Source organism: Nicotiana tomentosiformis, chromosome 1 (genome assembly GCF_000390325.3).
Source record: "Nicotiana tomentosiformis chromosome 1, ASM39032v3, whole genome shotgun sequence".
NCBI lineage: Eukaryota > Viridiplantae > Streptophyta > Magnoliopsida > Solanales > Solanaceae > Nicotiana > Nicotiana tomentosiformis.
The window spans coordinates 94,921,250-94,945,025 of NC_090812.1; the positions used below are offsets into that span (position 1 = coordinate 94,921,250).

General features: G+C 37.2%; 2 protein-coding genes and 1 pseudogene across 8 annotated transcripts; 1 reads left to right on the plus strand and 2 right to left on the minus strand.

Annotated features, from left to right (window-relative positions):
* Positions 1–23,754, minus strand: LOC104115923 (phosphoserine phosphatase, chloroplastic). Of its 7 annotated transcripts, XR_011411828.1 has the most exons (13): positions 23,366–23,754; positions 22,834–22,966; positions 22,636–22,740; positions 20,905–20,998; positions 20,142–20,291; positions 19,997–20,050; positions 19,343–19,464; positions 12,191–12,464; positions 10,964–11,040; positions 9,732–9,927; positions 7,341–7,402; positions 325–1,154; positions 1–243 (listed from the first exon to the last, which is right to left on the minus strand). XR_011411828.1 is itself a non-coding variant. In XM_070187977.1 (9 exons), exons 1-9 carry the CDS (start codon positions 23,571–23,573, stop codon positions 12,218–12,220), a joined length of 1,005 nt encoding a protein of 334 aa, XP_070044078.1. In that variant the 5' UTR covers positions 23,574–23,754; the 3' UTR covers positions 12,005–12,217. The 7 variants fall into 7 exon arrangements, 5 of the variants coding, with proteins under 5 accessions (XP_070044078.1, XP_070044071.1, XP_070044068.1 ...); XR_011411830.1 differs by lacking the exons at positions 1–243; positions 325–1,154 and adding an exon at positions 5,995–6,209; XM_070187977.1 differs by lacking the exons at positions 1–243; positions 325–1,154; positions 7,341–7,402; positions 9,732–9,927; positions 10,964–11,040 and having other exon boundaries at positions 12,005–12,464; positions 22,834–22,963; positions 23,366–23,417; positions 23,523–23,754.
* LOC104091777 (RING-H2 finger protein ATL2-like) lies at positions 5,353–5,985 on the minus strand. Its single transcript, XM_070197768.1, has one exon. The coding sequence runs from the start codon at positions 5,983–5,985 to the stop codon at positions 5,353–5,355; it is 633 nt and encodes a 210-aa protein (XP_070053869.1).
* On the plus strand, positions 12,825–13,939 carry LOC104091778 (17.6 kDa class I heat shock protein-like; annotated as a pseudogene).
* Positions 23,755–23,776: the final 22 nt, after the last annotated feature.

Genomic DNA, 23,776 nt, shown 5'->3' on the forward strand with positions numbered 1-23,776 from the left:
TAAAACATAAATAATGTTGCTATTATATATTTAATTCCATACATACAAATAATAATAAATGTCAATGTGTCTCACAGCATGTATGTTTTAAAGCATTGGCTGACTAAGGCGCATCACATCCCGCCCGGCTACGCTATCAGGATCATCCTCATCACGTCGCCTCTTTATCGGAGGATGCGATGCAGCATGATCATCGGTAAGACTGGCAGACTCGGTAGAAGCAGCCGTCGGGCCAGCAGTAACCTACAGAATAATAAGATATTTTAGTATATGAAATATAAATTACTAACGTACGTGTTAGAAAAATAAAATTAATGGCCATACCATGGTCTCAACGGGATCCTAAATAGAATCATGTCTCCGGCATGTCAGTATCGCACAATATGGCCTTCGTGACGGGCGATGATGATGTCTTTAAAAAAAATGCTTTAGATGTTACTAACTAATCAATGAGATAAAAATAAATAGAAATAATAGTAATACAAACAAACTTGCGCCTGAGTAGTGCCATAATGCTCTGTCTGAACATCGAGGTGCATTGGAGTAGATGAAGTATGTGAAATTTCCTCAGCATCCCTCGGTGATGCGTCATAACTCAGTCATCGCCCACTATGCACCTCTCATGTTGGACGATCATCAGCAACTGTTGATGGCTCTGGTGGATCAGTAAGATACTAATCCAACTCTTGTTGCGTAATGGTCATGCCCGCGATCAACAATGGAGCTGACGGGGTCACCAGCGAAGTCCCTGGCAACAGCTGAAGTCTAAATGATGGCGTATCATGAGGAGCATCGTGTGGCTCAGGGTGTTCACCCGGCTGATCATCTCTAATATCCTCCACGGGTGCCTCAACGCCCCCTTGCTGGGGACCCCATCCTCGCCGACCACCACGACCTCATGGGACACCCCTTCCTCTCTGGCCACGCCTGCCACGTCTACCACGTTCAATCTCCACTGGTGGCCCATGATGGTACTCCTCTGGCGGCGCATAAGCAGCCTCGTATTCTAAGCGCACATCATCTCAGGCACGTCTCAATGTTTCAGCAGTAAGATCAGTAACCGGATGACCAAACACGTGCAAAGTTGTCGCTCGCTCGCCGGTATGTTGGAGCATCCGCAGTCCCAACTAGTAGAACCGATGTAAGCCAATATCCTACATAACATGTAAAATATTAATTACAGAAAGATAATGTAACGTTATAAGTAAGTATAACAAATAACATACTAGTGCCTAATGCCTCCCGGCTTATGGAATGTACCGACCACCAGTGCGATGAACGGGATTCCCGACGAGAAGTCGGGCAACGTTGCGATACCAACCCATATACTCATGCTCGCCATCCGTACGCTCAGGTGGAGGGTGAGGCGGAATCAGCTCATACCTCTGGCCCCAAACCTCAATTTGGGCTTCTAGCCAGGCCAAGTATGTTTGGTCAACCCTGCAACGATCATCCCACTGGTAATATGTCCTAAGCTAAATGGGCGGAATAGGTACAAGCTGCGGTCGACCAAACTGGCGAAGGACTCGCTCGGTGGCATGATGCTCGACTATATCGAGACATACCAGTGGAACGGAAGAGCTCCGCATAGCTCGGTCGCGGGAGCAATAATCGGGCAAAACTAGCTATGAGCGCGTCGCTGTATGGCCTCCATACGAACTATTTATTAAACACAAGAATCGTGAGTAAACGCAACACATATAAAGCCAGGCCAACTAAACTTAAGCATATATGTACCTACGCGCCTTCAAGCAAATCCAACAAATCCTTGTAATAGGGGAGATGATGTCGAGCCTCGACCCCGCGTCCGTAGCCTCGCCTATCAACTCACCTCCAAGCTAAAGGGAGAAACAGTGGAGGTGGTGCATCCAGAGCGATTCGTGGTAGAGGTGGTTGGAACTGCGGGAACAGCTCCCAGGCCCAAACCTAATATAGATTGTGGACGTAAAATTTAATTTTACTATGTATGTTATAATGATGAAAAGAATTGACTATGTTTTCGCTTACAGCAGCGGTAAAAATCCGGCAATGTCTCTCTGGGTGCCATGCACGCCCGGCACATCTGCCTATACAGTTAACCTAGAACAGTTGCACCCCAGCTGTAACCAGGTAAATCATCTAGCCGCTCGAAATGATGTAGAAATCTCAAACTGACTAGGTTTCTCGAAGTGTTCGGGAACAGTACACCACCAAACTTCATCATCAGCATCAATCTCGTGTGTCAGTCGATATCCTCCGGCGGTGAATCATCTGTAATCTCCGCATCCATCGCCGCCAGATTTTGCCGGACGGGCATCAGCTGCAATCGACTGGACCCACTCAATGCAGTCGGCTCCGCTGGCTGGAAACCGGTGAGCTGGTGCAACATATGCAGGTAATCCACTCCCCTATAGTCTCTAAAAGCATGCGGGTAAACTAGAAGTAATCCATCAACCAGCAACTCGAAAATAACCTCCACGTCCTCAAGCGTCGTGATAGCCTCGTCGATGGGTAGATGAAACGTGAGCGTCTCCGGTCGCCACCGCTCTATCATAGCCGTGATCAACGCTCAGTCGAACTGCAACCAGCCGATCTCTATGATCCTGTAGAAACATGTATCCTGAAGGCATTTAACTATACGGGGATGGAGTGGGTGGTCCCTAATGAACTCCCACATATCATCTATACGTCTGGGGCGGAATGTCTAGGACAGACACTGCCCATCTCAGATGTATGAAGACCTATGGTTACCATGTAGCAACAGTAGCTCTCGAGATGCAGGTCCGGGATGCACAGAGGGAACCTCCATGACGATGTCTGTAAATTGAACAATATTAATTAAAGTATTTTTCTTTTTGATTGCTTAGCATCTTTAAACATATTGCAATATCTTTTATATTAATATTTAATCGATATATTTACTATATTATTACTTAGGTTGATATATTTTCTATATTATTATTTTATATGTTAGTTTATTACATTATTTTATATGTTAGTTTATTATTTTATACGTTAGTTTCTTATTTTATATGTTTGTTTATTATTTTATATGTTTGTTTCTTACTCAGGTATTTTTGGGTATAAGAGAATTAAATAATTAATTGTTATAACTATACATGATATAATTAATAAGTATTCATACAAAAATACTTAGTTTGACAAATATTGTTGTTTTTTATATTTTTTTCTTACATTATTGACTAAAATTCGAGAGAGTTTGTGTTTGAATTATCATCTTTTTTTAGATATTTTTGGGGTTAACATATAATTAAATAATTAATTTAAATAACTACGAAGATAATTTAGTAATTATTCATATAACAGATACTTAGGTTGATAAATTATCTATATTAATATTTCATATGTTACTTTCCAACATTTTTTCACTAAAGTAACACTACTCTAAATGACCATGAACAAACTCAACTACCATTAGCTAAAATTTATTATCAGTTTTACTACGCTTAAGGGCACTACATTATAATTACGGGCACAACATAACACTAAAGGGCACTAAACAACAATAAAGTCACATATTAATATACATACAACAATAAAATCCAAATAACATTAGTTATTCATAAAATAATAATTTATCTATTTTATCGGTTAGGGCTGGCAAGTGGGCCGGTCCCGGGTCTAAACGGGCCAAGTGGGCCGGGCCAAACAGTCCTGGGCCGGTCCCAAATTAAACGGGTCAAACAGTCACGGGCTAAACGAGCTTTTTGTAGGGACCGGCCCGGAACAAGGACCGTTTGGTCCCGGGCTAAACGGTCCCGGCCCGTGGGCTAAACGGGCTAAGTGGGCCAACATATATTTTTTTTTAAAAAAAAATTAAATAGATATTAGAGACAAAAGAATGTTAAAAAAAATATCTAAGGCAATACTTTATAAATTTTATTATAGAATTGAGACTTAAATTTTATTTAACATCCTAAATTTTAATATTTAATATCGAATATATATAGTATATAAGATGTATATATAGCTTATCGAAATATATATATATATATATATATATATATATATATATAAGTTATATTCGATAAGCTATATATACATCTTATATACTATATAGATGTATATATAGCTTATCGAATATAGCTTTTATATATATATATATACTATACTATACTATATATACATCTTATAAGCTATATTCGATAAGTTATATATACATCTTATATACTATATATAAGATGTTAATATAAGATGTATATATAATATAGTATATATATATATATATAAAAGTTATATTCGATAAGCTATATATACATCTTATATACTATATATAAGATGTATATATAGTATAGTATAGTATATTATATATATTAAATGTATAATATATATATTGATATAAGTAATAAGCTATATTCGATAAGCTATATATACGTCTTATATACTATATATAAGATGTATTAGTATATAAGATGTATATATAGTATAGTATATATATTAAATGTATAAAACGTTTGGGGTTAAAACAAAGTTGGGGGGGTTAAATGACTATTTTATAAATAGCCAACGACTATATTTTTTTATTTATAAAAATAGCCGTTGGGACCGTTTGGCCCACTAAGGGACCGGGCCGGTCCCTGGCGGACACAAATCATTGGACCGGCCCACAAGACCGGCTCAGGCCCACTAAAACCGGACTAAACGGTCCTGATCCGTTTGGCCCACGGTCCTGGGCCTGGACCGGCCCACTTGCCACCTTTAGTACCGGTACTTACTCGGGTAATATCCTCCCCTTAACATCCTCCCCTTAGACAGCCCTACAGACAAGGTAGATGGAGCTTTAGGTGGGTAAGTATTTATTTTTTCCCTCGAACATTTTTTGGTCTTCTCTATGTTCTTTTCGTCTTTACACTTAAAAAATGTCCAAATGACCACCAATTAGGCCAGGAAAATAACACCTATGAAAAACAAATGTCATAGATTGGAGACCAAATACGTAACAAGTAAAATAGGGATACAACTGAACCATATCTATCCCAACGGGGATCAACTTGACAATCTATTTATATCTGAAACAATGTGGATTACTTCTAAGTATTCCCCAGTAAAATTCTGTATGCATTCCTCTAGTGGTAGTCATTTCCACCTAAATAAAGCTAGCAGGTAAATTTAAATTGATAGAGTAAAAAAAAATACATACTTAGCTAAACTCATAAAGCAAAGGCAATCAATCTGCAATTGCCAAATATTGTACTACTAAATTTAACAGAGAAAGGAGTTATTTGGCCTTATCAAGAAAAACAAAAGAAAACAGAGCAAAGGTTATTTGATTTGAAATAGATAATCAAATCTACCAGTAAGACCCAAGTAGAATTTACAAGTTATATTATCATAGACCATTGTTGGTGCCAACTATTTCTCTTTTGGCTCCAAACCATTCCCCACTGGTTTATTCCCATCATCGGACTGCGACAATTCAGAAGAAGAGAAATCACAGGCCAGAACTTTTTCGCATGCAGATTCAACCACCATTACAACAACTTCTTGCTCTCGTTCTACTTCACTTGAATTTTCCATTACTTCAATCGGGCTCACTAATGGTTGAACCGGGGCTCGGCAAATTGGGCAGTTAGAGTGAGACTGAAACCACATGTCAATACACTCAATGTGAAAAGAATGATTACACTTGGGTAAAACCCGACCCGCTTCGCCATTTTCGAATTGGGACAAGCACACAGGGCATTCGAGCGGAGGGTTGTATAATTCCGCTGAATAGATAAAAACAGGGAGTGATTTTAGCAGTAATGGGTCGAGCCCTTGAGAGGAAATAATGGTGATGGTTGAAGTGGCATTACGGCGAGCGTAATTACGGCGGAGGAAAAAGCGGATGGCGTAAAGGTGGAAGAAGGCTATAAGAAGACAAACGAAGAAGAAAACGAGAACAGAGATGAGCATGAGTTTACCGGTGAAAGCATAGTGTGGGTTTTCGCAACAAGTTTGTAGAGTTCCTAATGCAGTAGTAGTAGATGAGTCGTCGTCATCCATTATGATTATTTTAGGAGAAAAAGAAGAAGAAGAAGAAGAAGAGAGAGGTGCAGAAGATTTTGCAGAAAGACATTAATGGAAGAGGAAGGTTCCTCACTCTTACTTGAGATATTGTATAGTGGAACGTGTTTCAGCGGCCTCCACCTCCTTTAAAAAAGTTGTAACGGGTTAAACAAAAACATTGTTTCATTACTTCTTACTCCCTCACTTCCACTTTGTTTGACCTGGTTTGAAGCATGAGGGCTAAAACACTTAATTTTCGAAATGAATTTGCACATAAATTTTTAAAAATAAAATTTACAAACATGAAAACTATATAAATAGTATTATAAGTTAATACTTAATGATTTAAGATATTAAAAATATATTTAAGAAAGACATGGTTCCAAAAACCTCTTTGACTTTTCAAATAGTAAATACAAGAAAGTGAGACAGTATTTAATACATACTATATATACTCTTTCCTTCACTTTTAGTTGTCTATTTTTTACTTTACACTCTCTTTAAGAAAAAATAAATAATTGAAGTGTCTTACTTATTTCACACATAATCAAAGTAGGATAGACCTTATATTTTATTTACAATTTAAGTGAAGCCACCATATGTCCTTTCTTGTTATGACTTATAACCTAACTTAAGTCTAAATTCTAACATTTAAATAAGCAATCCATAATAGGAGTATTTTGTTTGTTGCACTTGAGAATAAATACTTTGTATTGTTCTAGTAGAAGATTGGGCATCGGCTAGTAGAAGATTGGGCATCGGCTTATACCCCCAAGGAGCTAGTATTTAGGAACCTATGCAGAATATTTAACTAGTCCATTGATAATATTACTTTGTACAATGTTCATAAATTTCATTCAAATACATTTATTAATTGCTCGAAATTTTGATGGAACATTTCTGCTACCGAAATAACTTTTTACAATTATTCTAGTATTTTGTTCCGTTATTTCCTATATAATACAAGTAAATTTAATATTTGATACTTGCCCAATCAAATAGTGGAAAGGGCAGAAAGAATAATTTTTATAAGATCACTTATAAGTCTGACAAAACAGATACGTTGAGACTGAAAATATTCACAGTTGATGTGGATCAGAATTATCTATATTATCAGGCAAATGCAGTACGAATGGACAAGTGCACTTTTGCCCTTCTCCTCAAGTTGCTCATATTCGCCTTAATAATCTTTTGGATTTCCATATATTATTAGATCAAGGTTCACAACTAACGAAAAAGAAATGGAAAGTCTTTGTCGCACTCCCACATGCAAGAAAGATGCCAGACTTTAGACATTTCCGAGATACTTCGTAAAACATTAAAAAATAAGCTGGAAGCTCAAAGAGATATACCTCCAACCTGCAGACTCTGGATAATAATGATTGTGCAAATTGCCCCCTTGTGCAAATATGTTCTGCAGCATCAGGACAAGAATCATAAACTTCACTTTTTTGGAGAAAGGGGGACTGAAAGAGCAACAACACATCAAGTTTTGACCATGACTTCCCTAAGCCTTGTTGAAGAAATTATTCATGTTGTAAATGGACAAGCATTCAAGTGGTTGCAACACAATAGTTATCACAGATTCTGGGCACATTCCAAGTGATAGAAGACAAATTAAGCTAGCAATGTAGGCCAAACAAGTTTGGGATCAGCTATATAAATCCTCACCGTCTATGTATGCTTCGTTAAGCCCGTCTTGATCCAATATTATTGAAATAATAATGATAATAGTTTTACTAGAACAATAGGTTCTCTACATTTTCGCTTGGCATTTGCATGTTAAAGCCCATTAAACAACCTCCTGCAAGTTATGTCCCTCTTCTTGAAACCACCAAGGCATATACTCCATGCGCCGTAAGCTCCCAGTTTCTACATCTTTAGGATTTGATGACAAAGTTTTGACTACCATTTTATCTTATCATCCAATGTTCTGACTGATTCATCAATCAATGGCTAAAACCAAAAAAAGTTCAATGAAAACAAGCACAAGTGCAACTTATTAGCAATTCCTGAATATTCTAACTGATGCCCACAATATATGGAAGTTAACAAGCATAAATATATAGTGGTCTAGATTGCAAATCGCGATAGTGCTTCAGTTCTCCAGTGAACCTCTGCTAGAATTCCTCAGCATCACTAGTATCTGAACCAAAGACTGAAATCTTACGAGGAAATGGATCACCATTTTATAAGGAAATCCTTTCAAAATTCTGGCTCTCTACATGCCATGTAATCCCATTTCTACTTCCCCAGTTCCCAGATATCATAGTGGAAAAGAGTTTGTGCCACATACACTGGTACAACACAAAAAATGTTTTACCTTCGCAAAGCAAGACATATTACTAGGTCGACATTCCACGTTATGTAATTTTCACATTATATATTAAGAGCCATGTAGTGTGGCTGTAGCTAGCAGAGAAGCAGGGGAAAATCCTTAAAATTCAAAGGATTTACAGGCTGCGAGGGAAAAACATGAATTTGTTTATGTACACACGTCTGATAAATGTGAATCAGTTACACGATTGAATTTGTGACCACTTTATCTAAAAGCTTAAACTTTTAGAAAGGTACATTTTTTTACCTAGTTATACCTTCAATGCACCCCTCACGTGCAAACTGAATCTTTCTCATAGGTCAAGCATGTGAATGACGGTGAGAATTTGAACTCAGAACTTGTGCTTGCTCTCATACTATGTTAAATTGTGTGAAAATCTCATCTAAAAAGCTTACTAATGAGTGTGCCTAGAGCCATGTTAATAACTCAACACACTAAATTGGGAGATAGACAAAAAACAGCTCAATAAACTAATTTGAGAGAGGAACCCGACTTTCCTACGAGCATGAGAATGGTTGTGCCAAGAGTTGCCTTGATACCATGTTGAACTCCGTGTACCACCTAAAAGTTCAAGCTTTTAAAGAAGCACACTTTTATTTATTTTCTTGTATCTTCAACATAGACTTGCAACAACAACAACAACAACAACCCAGTATAATCTCACTAGTGGGGTCTGGGGAGGGTAGTGTGTACGCAGACTTTACCCCTACCCTGGGGTAAAGAGGCTGTTTCCGATAGACCCTCGACTCCCTCCCTCCAAGAACTCCCCACCTTGCTCTTGGGGTGACTCAAACTCACAACCTCTTGGTTGGAAGTGGAGGGTGCTCACCACTAGAGCAACCCACTCTTGTCAAGGGGTATATATATTTTTTTTTCACGGGGCAGCAAAGGGAGAAGCAAGGTACAATGCCTTAGAGGACTGCAAAAATCACAAGAGTTTCTAACAACAGGATTTAGGTTCATTTTTCATATTTGAAATAACTGAATAACTGATGGAGTTTCTGGTCAAATATCCCCATAAACGGTTGGGTTTTTTTTCCGAAGGCTAAATAAGTTAATCTCTCATTTGATAAAATTTCTGTCTTCTTATCAAATTAACGAACTATTCAAGGCAAAGAATAAAAAAAGAAGAGCAAAACCACAAATTTTGAAAGAAAAAAAAAAGAAAGAAGAGAGGGCAATGGAAATAGAGCTAGCCGTGATTTTTCATTAATAGGTGGATTGTGATACAAGCAGCAAGAGAAATACAATTACCATCCTTGCAAGCCGTCGAGAGAAAAAAGTAAAAGGAACAAAAAGCAAGTCAAAGAAAATGAATCCACTCTTATGAGGATTTTGAAAATGAGGAACAGGTATTCTAGCATGGGCTGAAAGTTTTTAGGGCAGAAGAGGGAAGGGAATGTACCTGAGTTGCACACATAATACCTGTTGCCAAATAATATCTCTGACATAATGTCCAGAGATAGCTATGCTCTTCCAGGAACCACCACTCCAAGCCCGGCATGTCTATATTGTACAGCCACCAGGTCCTTGTTATGTGGAAGATCGTGTACCTGGTGGCACCTGGTGACTGCCCAGTGAATCCATGGTTTTCGGAGGTCCTGGGTAATGGCTCAGAACCCTTTAATAATATAACACTAAGCAGTGCCGGAAACTAAAGGAACCAATGTAGAAATAGAGCCACAGAGCCTTCACCAATTTCTACTACTTTCTTATCAATGAATTAGTATGTTGGGGCTACCAGCATCATTGTAGACAGGAAACAAAAGTAATAATATGGCAAGTAATAAGCCAAACATACAAAAAAGGAGTTAATCTACCTTCACACATATGTAGCTCCATTCCTCGTCAGAAACTAAAAACTTAGTATAAAAAGTGGTCTTCCCACACATGAAAGCAGGACATTCCTGGAAATATATTTTACTGAGCAACAGGTTTCCTGCTATCCATAATTCCATTTGTGTAACACTAAAGAGAACAGTGACCTCCAAGCAAGAGGACAGTCAAAAAAGATTCACTGTTTTCACTTTCATCAACATATAAGTCCTGAACTGCAATCTGTGCACCTCTATTCAATTTCTCACCAATGCCATTTTAACCTTTTGCTAAATTCAAATCTCTCTCCTTGCCAGAAACATCACATTGTTAAATAAAATACTCATCTATTACTTGAATTCTTACATGATATCTTTATCATTCCTTCTGATCTATTTATGTACTGTATATCAAAATTCAAAACAGTAGGCAACAACTTCCTGGGTTCTCCATTCTAGTTCCAAGCTGGTCCTGGATCTCATATCAAAATTAATGTTTACATGCTTACATCTAGGTAAAATGTGAGCATTCTCCTCAGTCATTACTCACCTACTCAGACAAGTATACAGCACATTCTAGGTAAGGTCTAAATGTTTCAAGCCTTAGATAAAGGCTGGCAGTGTTTGTAGACTTTGTGCATTACCATTGAGAGGAAACAGTTATCAATATCATACTCTGCCAGGACTGCAGGTAGAAATCATGGCCACCTCAGCCAAGATGGCATACATATTAGAGAGACACCAGCAGTCTAACATAGTGTTGAAGAAGGCAATGATAACTCAAGTGGAAAAAGCATGAGAACAGAGATAAGCAACAGCTTACACAGAGTAGATGTCATGGGGGATCATAAGAAAAATTCCACTGCTCCAAGTCCTATACCAAATGAGTTTTCGTCCATCCTGATGACATTTTCAAAAACAACCAAAGAATTTACTGGTATTGGAGGGAATGGATGTGAGTATTGGATAAAAAAGTATGTTTTAACCAGTGAAGACCAATGCTGCAGTGTACCAATGTCATTATCTAAGTTGCTCCGACACGCCAGTTTAGGTGCCGCATCCATGTCGACACGACACTAGTATGGGTGTGGGTATGGAATCCGTACCGGATATGGTCAAATAATTTTGGGTACTTTGACCACGACGGACAGAAAAATTCGATACGAGATATAATTTGATTCCCGAAATCAGATAACCAAAACTAGGGTAAATTTGAAGAAAATAGCATACCTTATCCAGGAAATCGATCATTTACTTATCTACAACTTAAGAATAAAAAAGAAATTCTCATTTTACAATTTCTCATAATTTAGAGATATTTTTATATTTTTATATTTTTGAATTATTTTTAGCCGGATCTCCTCACCCGTATCCGTACTAGGATCTGCATCCCGAAATCTTAGAATTTACATCTCGAAGAATCCGACCTCTAGATCCGCACCTGTGTCGGACACCCGCACCCGTGTCCGAGCAGCTTAGGCCATTATCACTTCTTCACCGTAATCTGTTGGAGCTAGTTTATATTTTCAGGGATTCTTTCTCCCCAAATTGGAAAAGAAACCGAGGAAATAAAGATTTTCTTTGGATTTATCGTGGTTTCGCTTGCCACTTGTACTAATCTGTTAGGTATCATGTGACAAAGATCAGGCAATCATTTTTCTTATTCTTTTAGTGTGTATTTCTTCTGCTGGTATGTGGGGGATTGAGAAAGGACAGCAATCATCCCAAACAAAGAAAGAATTGTGAGAAGAGAAGCCCCTCTTCTTTCCATTATATTCTTTATATAGTGAAAAAAAATGCATGTCAAAGCAGGACTTATAAACAAAGTGGTGAACTCCACCTCTCTATCCATCGAGTTCCCAAATTCACAAATCTGATTGGGTATCTTATTATGTCACAAACTTCAACAAGTACACCTCAAATTCTACCAAAAACTTCAGTGATTTATAGAAAAGGAAAATGCAGTATCAATCATAGATATACATTAAAGTGGTAGCATTACAGCGTATACTGTATCATTGCTTATTTCAAGTGATGAAGTTGCAGTAACCTGGACGACAAAGAGGGCATCTGTTGATTAAAACCTCTGAATAAAATCATAAATGCGGGCATTTATTTCATCAGGCTTTTCTTGGTTGATGAAGTGACCTACTTCCTCCATTACAACAACCTCCTGCAAATTAGGCACTTCAATCTTGAAACCACCATTGAGTATATACTCCTTGGTTCCAGGAACATGATACGTCGCGTCCAGATCACCCACCACAAACCTAGTAGTAACTTGAATTTTGCATCCACTAAATGGTGCTGTAAGCTCCCAGTTTCTGCATTTAAAGAATAGATTTAAGAAAATTTGGACGTACTTCAGCAAAATTATGCTGAAACTTTCTGTATTTCAGCAAAATAGACTATTTATCAATGATTTTGCAAACACTAGCTATTTTTCAATTAACAGTCCGAAAACTGACTAGGTCGTGCTATTTTCACGATTTTTTCGCAAGAAGCAGACCCAATTCCATAGCGCACTTGCGTGTTTTTGTATGGGCCTAGCGGGATTGGTCCAGAAAGTTCTCGACATCTGCTTATATACGTTCCGGAATATCTACTTGGGCAGAAATATCGGTACGGATAGAAGTATCGAGAAAATACTAAACTCTCCTCTACGACAGTATAAATACCTACCAGGTCCTCTTCCTTGAACCAACGAACTTGAAACCTGAAAGCAAACTCAGAAAATTCTCAAAAGCTCGCTGAAAATGTCACTGATTCCAAGGATGTTCGGCGATCGACGAAGCAGCATCTTCGATCCATTCTCAATTGACTTGTTTGATCCCTTCAAGGAATTGGGCTTTCCAGGTTCCAATTCACATGAGACCTCTGCATTCGCGAACACTAGAGTCGACTGGAAGGAAACTCCGGGGGGCCATGTGCTCAAGGCAGATCTCCCTTGGCTTAAGAAGGAGGAAGTGAAAGTGGAGATCGAAGACGATAAGGTTCTTCAAATCAGCGGAGAGGAACGTGGAGAAAGATGACAAGAATGACACGTGGCACCGCGTGGAACGCAGCAGCGGGAAATTCATGAGGAGGTTCAGACTTCCGGAGAATGCGAAAATGGATCAAGTTAAGGCGGCGATGGAGAATGGAGTGCTCATTGTTACTGTTCCCAAGGAAGAGGTGAAGAAACCGGATGCAAGTCCATCGAGATCACCGGTTAGACGCTATATAAGTTTATAGGTAAATGTTAAGGATCGGGAAACCGGGTAGTGCGGAATTTAGCCAAAAAATATTATAATGATAATAACAAAGAGAATGCAAGTTGATAATAACGGTAATTAAAGAAAATAAAGAAGACACAAATTTAACGTAGTTCGGTCAAGGTGATCTATGTCCACAAGCGGAGAGAAGCAATTTCACTATACCAACAAGAGTACAAAAGAGAGTACAAAATTAGAGTAAATATTCTAATTACCAAATACCACAAGACAAGATCACTCCAAAGAAAGGGTTCACACAAGTATTTCCCAACACTCACTCTCTTACAAAATACTTTATAACGAAATAAAGGAGGAGAAAGAAAGACAAGAGTGAAAAGCTCTTGAATTGGTGTGTTTTCAAATGAGGAGAAACTCCTCTATTTATAGCAAGAAATCATTGGCCTAATAATGGATATTATATCATGACAAATGTCATGATCCACAAATTTGTTATAATGGATATTATGTCATGGCAAATGTCATGAACCACAAATTTGTTATAATGGATATTATGTCATAGCAAATGTCATGAAAATTTGGCCATATTACAAATCTCCACCTTGGCCTAATTTCGGCTTATATATAATAAATTTGCTCCACATTCTCCGTAAAAACTCCAATAGGCAAAATCATTCTTCATAAATACCAATCAAGTTCAGGCAAAGCTTGAACTTGGACACTGGAAGAGGTTTAGTGAACATGTTAGTAGGATTGTCTCTAGTGTTGATCTTCTGAACAGAGACTTTTCTTTCAGCAATGGTTTCTCGGATGAAATGATACTTTATATCAATGTGCTTCGTCCTCTCATGATACATTTGATCTTTAGTCAAGTGAATGGCACTTTGACTATCACAGAAAATGATAATACCACTTTGGTATAAACTGAGTTCCGCAAATAGACCCTTCAACAATAAAGCTTCTTTGATCGTCTCGGTCACTGCCATATATTCTGCTTCGGTAGTAGATAAAGCTACTACATGTTGTAATATAGCTTTCCAACTAATAGCGCAACCACCGATGCAAAAAACATATAGCCTGTCAATGATTTTCTTTTGTCAGGATCACCTGCATAATTTGAGTCTACAAAATCAACCAAAGTGTTAGTATTTCTCCCAAACTCCAAACATGTATTTGAAGTACCTCGCAAGTATCTGAGAATCCATTTCACAGCATGCCAATGTGCTTTACCAGGGCAAGCCATATACAGGCTTACCACGCTCACTGCTTGTGAAATGTCTGGACGTGTACAAACCATTGCATACATAATACTGCCGACTGCACTGGAATAAGGAACCTGTGCCATGTACCTCTCTTCTTCCTCTGACTGCGGGGACTGAGCAGCTGATAACTGAAAATGAGCAGCAAGAGGGTACTAACTGGTTTAGCATCTTTCATGCCAAACCTCTCCAAGACTTTCTCCAAGTACTTCTTCTGGGTCAGAAATAGCCTGTTGGCTTTTCGATCTCTTTTGATCTCCATGCCAAGGATTTTCTTAACTGCTCCCAAATCCTTCATCTCAAATTCACTTTTCAAGTTGTGAATTTATGTTAAATCCTTAGCAGCAATGAGCATGTCATCAACATATAATAATAGGTACACAAATGAACCATCATTTAACTTCCGGAAGTAAACACAACTATCATATATGCTCCTCGAATAACCATTACCCAACATAAAGGAAGCAAACCTTTTATACCATTGTCTTGGAGACTGCTTTAATCCGTACAAGGATTTCTTCAACAAGCAAACATGATCTTCTTTTTCTTCAATTTCAAATCCTTCGGGTTAATGCATGTATATTTGTTCCTCAAGTTCGCCATGTAAGAAAGTTGTCTTAACATCAAGTTATTCTAATTCCAAATCATACATGGCAACGAAGGCAAGCAAGACATGAATAGAGCTATGTTTAATAACATGTGAGAAAATATCATTAAAATCAACTCCTTGTACCTGACTATAGCCCTTTGCAACTAATCATGCCTCATACCTCGCATCTTCAACCCCTGGAATGCCATCCTTTTTCTTGAAGACCCATTTGCAACCAACAATTTGTTTTCCTGATGGCGGCTTCACAAGAGACCAAGTACCATTCTTGTGGAGAGACTCAATTTCTTCATTCATTGCAATCAGCCACTTGGCTGAGTCAGCACCAGAAACTGCTTCTGAATATTTTGATGGTTCTCCAATTTCTTCAGTTTCTTGTGCAACTGAAAAAGCAAATGCAACATAATCTCCAAACCTTAATGGTTGTTTACCTTCTCTTCTTGGTCTATGTTTGGCTATAGAATACTCCTCTTCTTCTGGTTCAACTTCAGGAGTCTCAACTTCAGGAATTTCAGCTTCTGTCTCAACTTCAGGAGTTTCAACTGTATTTTGCTCCAAAGTTGATGAGCTTGGCTCAGAAGGAATGCCAATCTCAATCTCCACCTGGTTCTGTATACTATTTCCTTTATCTGTATTACAAGAATAAGAAGACTCTTTTCTAGAATGTAACATAAAGGATTCATCAAAGGTTACATCTCTGCTAATTATAAATTTTGGTACTGTGGGATCAGGATACCATAGTCGATATCCTTTTACCCCAGATGCATACCCAAGGAAAATGCACTTTTTAGCCCTTGGCTCTAATTTTCCATTATTTACATGCATGTATGCAGGGCAACCAAATATCTTTAAATCAGAATAATTAGCAGGAGTACCTGACCACATTTCCTCTGGAGTCTTAAAGTTCAAAGGTGCAGAAGGAGCTCGGTTGACAATATAACAAGCTGTAGAGATAGCTTCTGCCCAAAAGGCATTTGTTAACCCAGCATTTGAAATCATGTAACGAGCCATTTCCAAAAAAGTTCTATTCATCCTTTCTACCACACCATTTTGCTGAGGTGTCATTCTCACAGTACGATGTCGAGCAATTCCTTCATTCTTGCAAAATTCGTTAAATTCATCATTACAAAATTCCAAGTCATTATCTGTTCTAAGCCGCTTAACCTGTTTTCCTGTTTGCTTCTCAATCAAAACTTTCCATTGTTTGAAATTTAAGAAAACGTCACTTTTATTTTTCAGGAAATAAACCCAAACTTTTCTTGAATAATCATCAATGAAATTAACATATACCTGGCACCACCTTTTGATGGGGTACGTGAAGGACCCCAAAGATCTGAATGAATGTAATCCAAAGTACCTTTTGTTCTATGAATCGCTGGAGATTTGAAGCTGACTCTTTTCTATTTCTCGAACACACAATGTTCACAGAACTCCATATTTTCGGTACTTTGGCCACATAAGAGACCTCTTTTACTGAGGATGGAAAGACCATTTTTACTCATATGCCCCAATCTCATATACCACAATTTGGTGATGTCAGAATTTGATTTATCTAATATTGAAACTGCAGCAGCACCTGTAACAGTAGATCCCAAAAGAGTATACAACGTACCAGATCTGCGTGCTTTCATGATCACAAGAGCACCATGAGAATTTTCAGAACTCCACCTTCACCTGTGTACTTGCACCCAAGAGATTCTAGAGTGCTCAAAGAGATGAGATTTTTCTTCAAGTCAGAAACATGTCTAACATCGGTGAGAGTTCTCACCACACCATCATGTATTTTGATTCGGACTGTACCTTTTCCAATAACTTTGCAGGCAGCATTGTTGCCCATCAAGACAACTCCACCTCCAATAGATTTATATGTGGTAAATAAATCCCGACTGGGACACATATGATAAGAACAACCCGAATCTAAAATTCACTCATTGTTAGATTTGAAACTATTATTAGTTGCTAAAAAAATAGTTCCCTCAGTCTAATCAACAGCTACACTTGCTTCGGCAGTGTCAGTATTTTTGTACTCATTTTTGTTTTATGTATGTTTTTCTTTGTTTTTCAATTTAAAGCATTCAGAAATAATGTGACCTTTCTTATGACAATATTTGCACATGACATTTCTGTATCTGAATTTTGACCTTGATTTAGGTTTCTCACTACTTGAATCTTTCTTATTGGATCTACCTCTTATGAATAAGCCTTCCCCTTGGTTCCCACTAGTTTCCCCAGTAATATCTCTATCTATTTGTTCTTTTGATTTCAAAATAGATTTGATATCTTTATAAGAGATATTATCCTTTTCTTAAAGCATAGTATCTCTTATATGCTTAAACGACTGGGGTAAGGAAACAAGCAATAACACAGTTTGATCCTCATCTTTGATTTCAGTATCTATGTTACTTAAATCCATAAGAAGAGAATCAAAAGTATCAAGATGTGTAAGTATAGAGGTTCCTTCAGCCATACGAAAAGTGTAGAGTTTTTGCTTTAGGTAAAGCCTGTTTTCTACTGTTCTTTTCATATATAGCGTTTTAAGCTTTTCCCATATGCCTTTGGCTGAGCTTTCTGCTGCAACTTCACGCAAAACCTCATTTGAAAGATTTAAAATAATATCTGCTTTTGCCTTTTTGTCTATGACGGTAAACTCCTCATCCGTTATTTTATCCGGCATCTTCTCCTTTCCTTGTAGTGCCAAATCTAAGCCATCCTGAATTATTATAGCTTCCATCTTTAATTGTCACATTCCGAAGTTTGCACTTCGGTCAAATTTCTCAACATAAGACTTTGTTAGAGTCATTTTGGCTTTTTAAACTAATCCGGTTAGATCTGGCTCTGATACCAATTTGTTAGGATCGGAAAATCGGGTAGTGCAGAATTTAGCCAAACAATGTTATAATGATAATAACAAAGACAATGCAAGTTGATAATAATGTCAATTAAAGAAGATAAAGAAGACACAAATTTAACGTGGTTCGATTAAGGTGACCTACGTCCACAAGCGGAGAGAAGCAATTTCACTATACTAACAAGAGTACAAAAGAGAGTACAAAATTAGAGTAAATACTCTAATTACCAAATACCACAAGAGAATAACCTCACAAGATCACTCCAAAGAAAGGGTTCACACAAGTGTTTCCCAACACTCACTCTCTTACAAAATACTCTATAATGAAATAAAGGAGGAGAAAGAAAGACAAAAGTGAAAAGCTCTTGAATTGGTGTGTTTTCAAATGAGGAGAAACTCCTCTATTTATAGCAAGAAATCCTTGGCCTAATAATGGATATTATGTCATGGTAAATGTCATGAACCACAAATTTGTTATAATGGATATTATGTCATGGCAAATGTCATGAAAATTTGGCCATATTACAGTAAATGTAGCAAGTACTCTATGGATTGCGAGCCAGTATAAAAAGATATAGTAAGGTTTGTATTACTGAAGATGTAGAGTTGTTCTTCCTTCATGTCTCATCCTGAGCCGTCTCCTTATTTGGCCTATTAACCGCTAATGTATTCCCCTGTGTAATAATATTCCTGCTGTTGTACTGCGGTTCTGTTCAAATCTTTTATCTTACTCTTTCCTTCTTTTTGTCTTTGTATGTTTTATGCTGTTTAATCAGTTTGCATTTGAGTGAAAGACTCTTTGGTACTATCTGTTCTCATGTTCTGCATCTCCAGTTCTAAGATTCAAAAATAAAAGTAACAAATAATATACATGAGAACACTAGGTTGTTCAAAACTTACTGAAGCTCATCGAATTTGCAGTATGTAGCGCAACATAATATCAATCAGATCTTCAATACTTCAATTCCCATTTATTTATGTCCTGAGTTAGAATTAGTTGAGGTTGGTAATATGTCAAGCTAGGAGGGCCGGCTGATACTTTTTGTTCTCCTGTTATGCGTTCTCAATTTTTATTCTTACACATAAAAAAAGGAATTAATAAGAGCGGAGAAGACTCTCCTGGAGGGGACAATAACAGCAAATTATAAACTTGCTACGTCTTGTTACATCAAGAACAGAACTACAAAGCTGCATAAAGCCCCGAGGAAGAAATATTTGATGGAAGAGTGAAGACGCGAAATATTGATGGAAGAGTGAAGATCCGATAGCACATTACTCCAATGAGTTAATCAAGTCCTTAAAATTAAACACCAGCCAATCAGCTTTAGCTGCAACTGATTCTCTTAGTTGAACTCCTCCATAGCAAATAAACAAGTCCTCACCACCTGGCATACGAGCCTGCAATAAAAATTGCAGAGAAGTGCAAAGCTGTCAACAGATATATCATTCAGAATCCTCAAACAAAACACAAAATAGTATAAACAAGAGCAAACAAGTTTGATGGTGTTGCTTTCAACATTTTCAAAAACAAAGTTTGCCCAAGTAATTTGAGTTTTTGCAAACTCTGTTTGTTTATGTTGTTCTGCAATAAATAAATAAATAACAACAATTTTTCCCGAAGATCTAATCTCAGTTTTTAAAATCTTTTAACAATTCAAAAACTACTTTCTAGAGTTTTTGAGTTTTTGAAAGTTTTGAAAAACTGAGTTTGGAAATCTTTAAAAAACCACTAACTCCTTTTTTTTGTTCTGGCGAAAGCAACTCAAACAAACGAAGTTTGCAAAAAAACTCAAAAACTGAGTTTACAAAGTTTGTTTTTGTAAATTTTAAACTAAAGCTAGATATATCACTCCATCCATCACCCATTTTTTTACCCTTTGGGTGATTGGAGTTGGTGGTCAAACAGGAGACGAGCGTATTGGTTACTTACCTCAAGATCAGTGGCACCATCACCAATCATCACTACTGATTTGTATCCATGAGCCTGAAAGATTGGATTACTTAGCTTTATGAGCAATCTTTAAGAAAAATATCTTAAAATAAGCAACTACATCACCAGTTGTTCCAACACCAACCTTTTTTATTTGTTGAACAGCAGTAGGTTTTCCACCACTCCTTGAAGTTGGCTCATTTTTATCAAACCCAGCAAATTCTCCATTACTCCCAAAGAGCATTTGATTGGCAAAAATATTTTCAAGTGTTATACCAAGGATCGATGCGACAGGCTTCAGGAAAGAGTTATGGTTAGAAAAAATATAGATAATACACCACATTGTGGGATCAGCACAACTTTTAAAAAAAAAAAAAAAAGAGAGAGACATCTGATAATGACGACTGATCAAACTACAGTCATCAGAACACATTTTTCATCCAAATAACTGCACCAAATAATTGGGTAACTAGCAGAATTTTTTGCAAGTCTAGTTGGACACTATGGTAAACAGAACCAAGTGATGACCCAAAACTTTCATCATATTAAAGGTAGCAAATCAAAAAATTCTTGTTTTCAGGTTTTCCCTGACACCTCTTGTTCCAACTACTGGAAAATTTTATTAGCATAACCTATTCATAGTTCATACATATGATAACATTTATACAAGAAGATGACCAGCCAATTCTAACTGTTCCCAGTAAAGCACTTTGCAAAATAAAACTTGAAAATTAGTAATAGCAGAGACGAATAGAAAAATATCCAGAATGATGTTCAAAACTCACGTGGAAAGTTTGAAACTTACTAATATTATAAGAAGTGCAAAAACACAACAGCATATCTTTTAATATGTTTATATCAGGTGCAAGATGAACAAATAAAACTAAACATTTCAACAAGGGAAGTACATTGATCATTTGACGAAACCCGCCTGAGACCAGATAAACATCTTTCTTTTTATCCTTCAGTTTTTTGACCAATAGATCAATGCCAGGAGAAAGTCTGCACCAATCACAACCAGAAAAGATTCAGTAGCCTAAGCTTTATAAAGTAATCAATCAACTAGCTTCAAAGGGACATCAGACAATAGTTGATTTATTTGGAATTTTTAAGGCATGCATGGATTAAGCAAGATTATCTTTGAAAAGATTTCAACAACCCCAGCTGATTAAAAAAAACAACCAACTAGCTTCAAAGAGACACCATAAAAAAACTGAATTGTTTGGCAATTTTTAGGGATTGAACTAGCCAGATTATCTTAAACCATTTTGCTTACTACAAAAAGAAATTGTCTTTTCACTTGCAAAATTTATAAATTGTACGGGATTTCCTTTAGAATTGCTATCGATGAATTTATAGCTATGCCAAGTAGGGAGACACAGTTTGCTGAGTGCACAGATACAAATGGTCCAATGGGAGCAAGAATTTCCAGAAACATTTGGAACAGTGTGCCTGTCAGTCCTCCAGGGCCCGGTGACCGATCCCCGTGAACGGCGGCCGTAACTATAACGGTCCTAAGGTAGCGATATTCCTTGTCGGGAAGTTTGAGCCCCCTCTAATTTTTTGTTTTCTTTATTTGATTTACGTTTTCACTGGGGACTTAGATATACTGAAAGTCAATTGCACAAAACTGTATATCTTTGTTATTCACAAACTAATAGATGGCTGAAGGAATACAGGTATGAAATTTGGAGGAACCAATTAACTGTAACCATGGCAAAACTTTTATATAACAAAGGCTGAGCCCGGACCCAAGCTTATGTTATGGTCAATCTCTATCACAGGCTTACAATAAAAACTGGTTATGACACTTTTCAACAATTTTATAATTGATGAAAACTCAAGTGGCTCTTCTAGTCAAGCCATCTTTTTTCCTTTGTAATGCCATACTGAAGAAAGAGCTAGCAGGGGCCACGGACTCTCTTAAAATTTGCTAATCCTTGAAAGATCCTGAAGGGTGGTTGAGTATTTAATACTACTACCACTGTTGTCTGAACTGTAAGACTTAACGCTTAGGATAATTAATAGAGAAGGCTACAGCTCCCGGAGGTTAGGAAATAACAACTAGCTCTTAGTTTGTACTGGAGCTATTCCTTCTCCTTCTGTAATTCTGCATCTTCTTGATGCATTAACTAATGCAATTTGAGTACTTCATTAAAGAAAAAATTAGCATTTTAATTTATGCCTAACTACTTCCTAATGTATTGATTGCTTTGGGGAATCTATTAACTGATAGTTTTTGTGTTAATTACAATATTTCTGTAATTAGCCAAGTTGCAGGAATTATGAATCCAGAGAGCTATAACATTTCAAGTCTGAACATCAACACAAGAAAGGTTTTAAGATTACGGGAAAAAAATTGACAACCATGACCATATAGCATGCTCAGTCAAAAGTTTTTTCAAATAACTAAATTGGCAGTTATGACCAAGGCCCCTAATTAAAAGGAATAGCAGATAGTAATACTCTATACCTATAAAGCAAATCCACTCCTTAAAATGTAACTGTTCAATTTTTCCATAAAAGGTGAAAATTTGAAGACTCAATATGTCATTGTCTTTCCTTTTAGTAAACTCGTAATAATAGTTCATAGAAATGGAAACCTTATGTACCATAGGTGATACAAGGCACAGCGTTACCGTGGAGGTCTCTTAAGAAAATCCTGGAGTTGGGACAATGAAGGGTTGATAAGAGACAGACGAGCTGCCAATGCATCTTCGAAAGAAACAGAGCCATTCATTGGCCTGTCAAAGTCAAGATAAATGTGATATGAAATCCTATAGCATTTAATATTCGATTATAACAATTATTTGCTACATTTTAGAAAGGCAGCTAACCTAGCAGTCCATTCTGCTACAGCCTTTCCAGCCCCACAAAACTCTGCAAATTCATCTATGCCCTCGTCTATGCACACAGTGCTATCCACATCAAAGCATACAGCATTCACATTTTGCCAAACATCAAGAACCTCTAACATAATTCAAAAAACCATCAGTTTGCTGCATAATCATAATCAATTCCCTCCATAATAAAACTCAATCCATATCTCATTTTACAGATCATCAATCAATCAACTTCGTCTCAATTCCAAACTAGTTGAAGTCAGCTACATGAATTCTCTATGTTTCTTTTTGATAACCTGAATTCTCTATATTTCTATTCAGGCCAATTTCATTTACAAGCATGATTAGCAAAATTATGGGAAATGGCTCCATAACAAAGACGACAGATTTTATAGTTTTGAAGACAGGATTCAGACTTTTCACTTACACACATATGCACAGACACAGGCCATATTCATTTTACATGCATGAATAGAGAAATTAGAAACAACCAATCCACCAAGAATGATATCAGATCCATCTTTACCTTTAGATGGTAATGTATTGTCAAAAGAGGTAACAGCAGAGGCTTCAACGGGCTGAACTGAAGCAACAAATGAATTAAACAACTTGGACTTTCTCACCATTCCAATTGGCCGAACAGAAACTCTAGTAATTTTTGGAGAAAATGTAGGAAGTGGTACCGAGCTTTGCTCTCTTGAGACAGCACGAACAGATTGCGCTTGAAAACTCATCAGTCCATCCCTTAAAGCCTTAATAATCTTGAATTTCACAAACCTCGGATATGGGTTTCGTTAAAAATTAAAAAAAATTGTGTAATTTAAGGATGTCTTGCTCGAATCCTATTTGAAGCTTGAGAAGATGCGCACCTGACCGAGAACCGGCAAGTGAAGTTGGTGCAAAATAACATTACTTCTGATTTGTTTTAAAAATAGCA

Bases quoted from the DNA above. Each gene is read 5' to 3' on its own strand.
- LOC104115923 (XM_070187961.1), bottom strand. From the start codon at position 23,573: ATGAGTTTTCAAGCGCAATCTGTTCGTGCTGTCTCAAGAGAGCAAAGC. The intron at 20,292-20,904 runs GTACTTCCCTTG...TCTTTCCTGAAG, and splicing joins GGTTTCGTCAAATGATCAAT to CCTGTCGCATCGATCCTTGG. The intron at 19,465-19,996 runs GTAAGTAACCAA...TTTTTATTGCAG, and splicing joins ATGGTGCCACTGATCTTGAG to GCTCGTATGCCAGGTGGTGA.
- LOC104091777 (XM_070197768.1), bottom strand. From the start codon at position 5,985: ATGGATGACGACGACTCATCTACTACTACTGCATTAGGAACTCTACAA.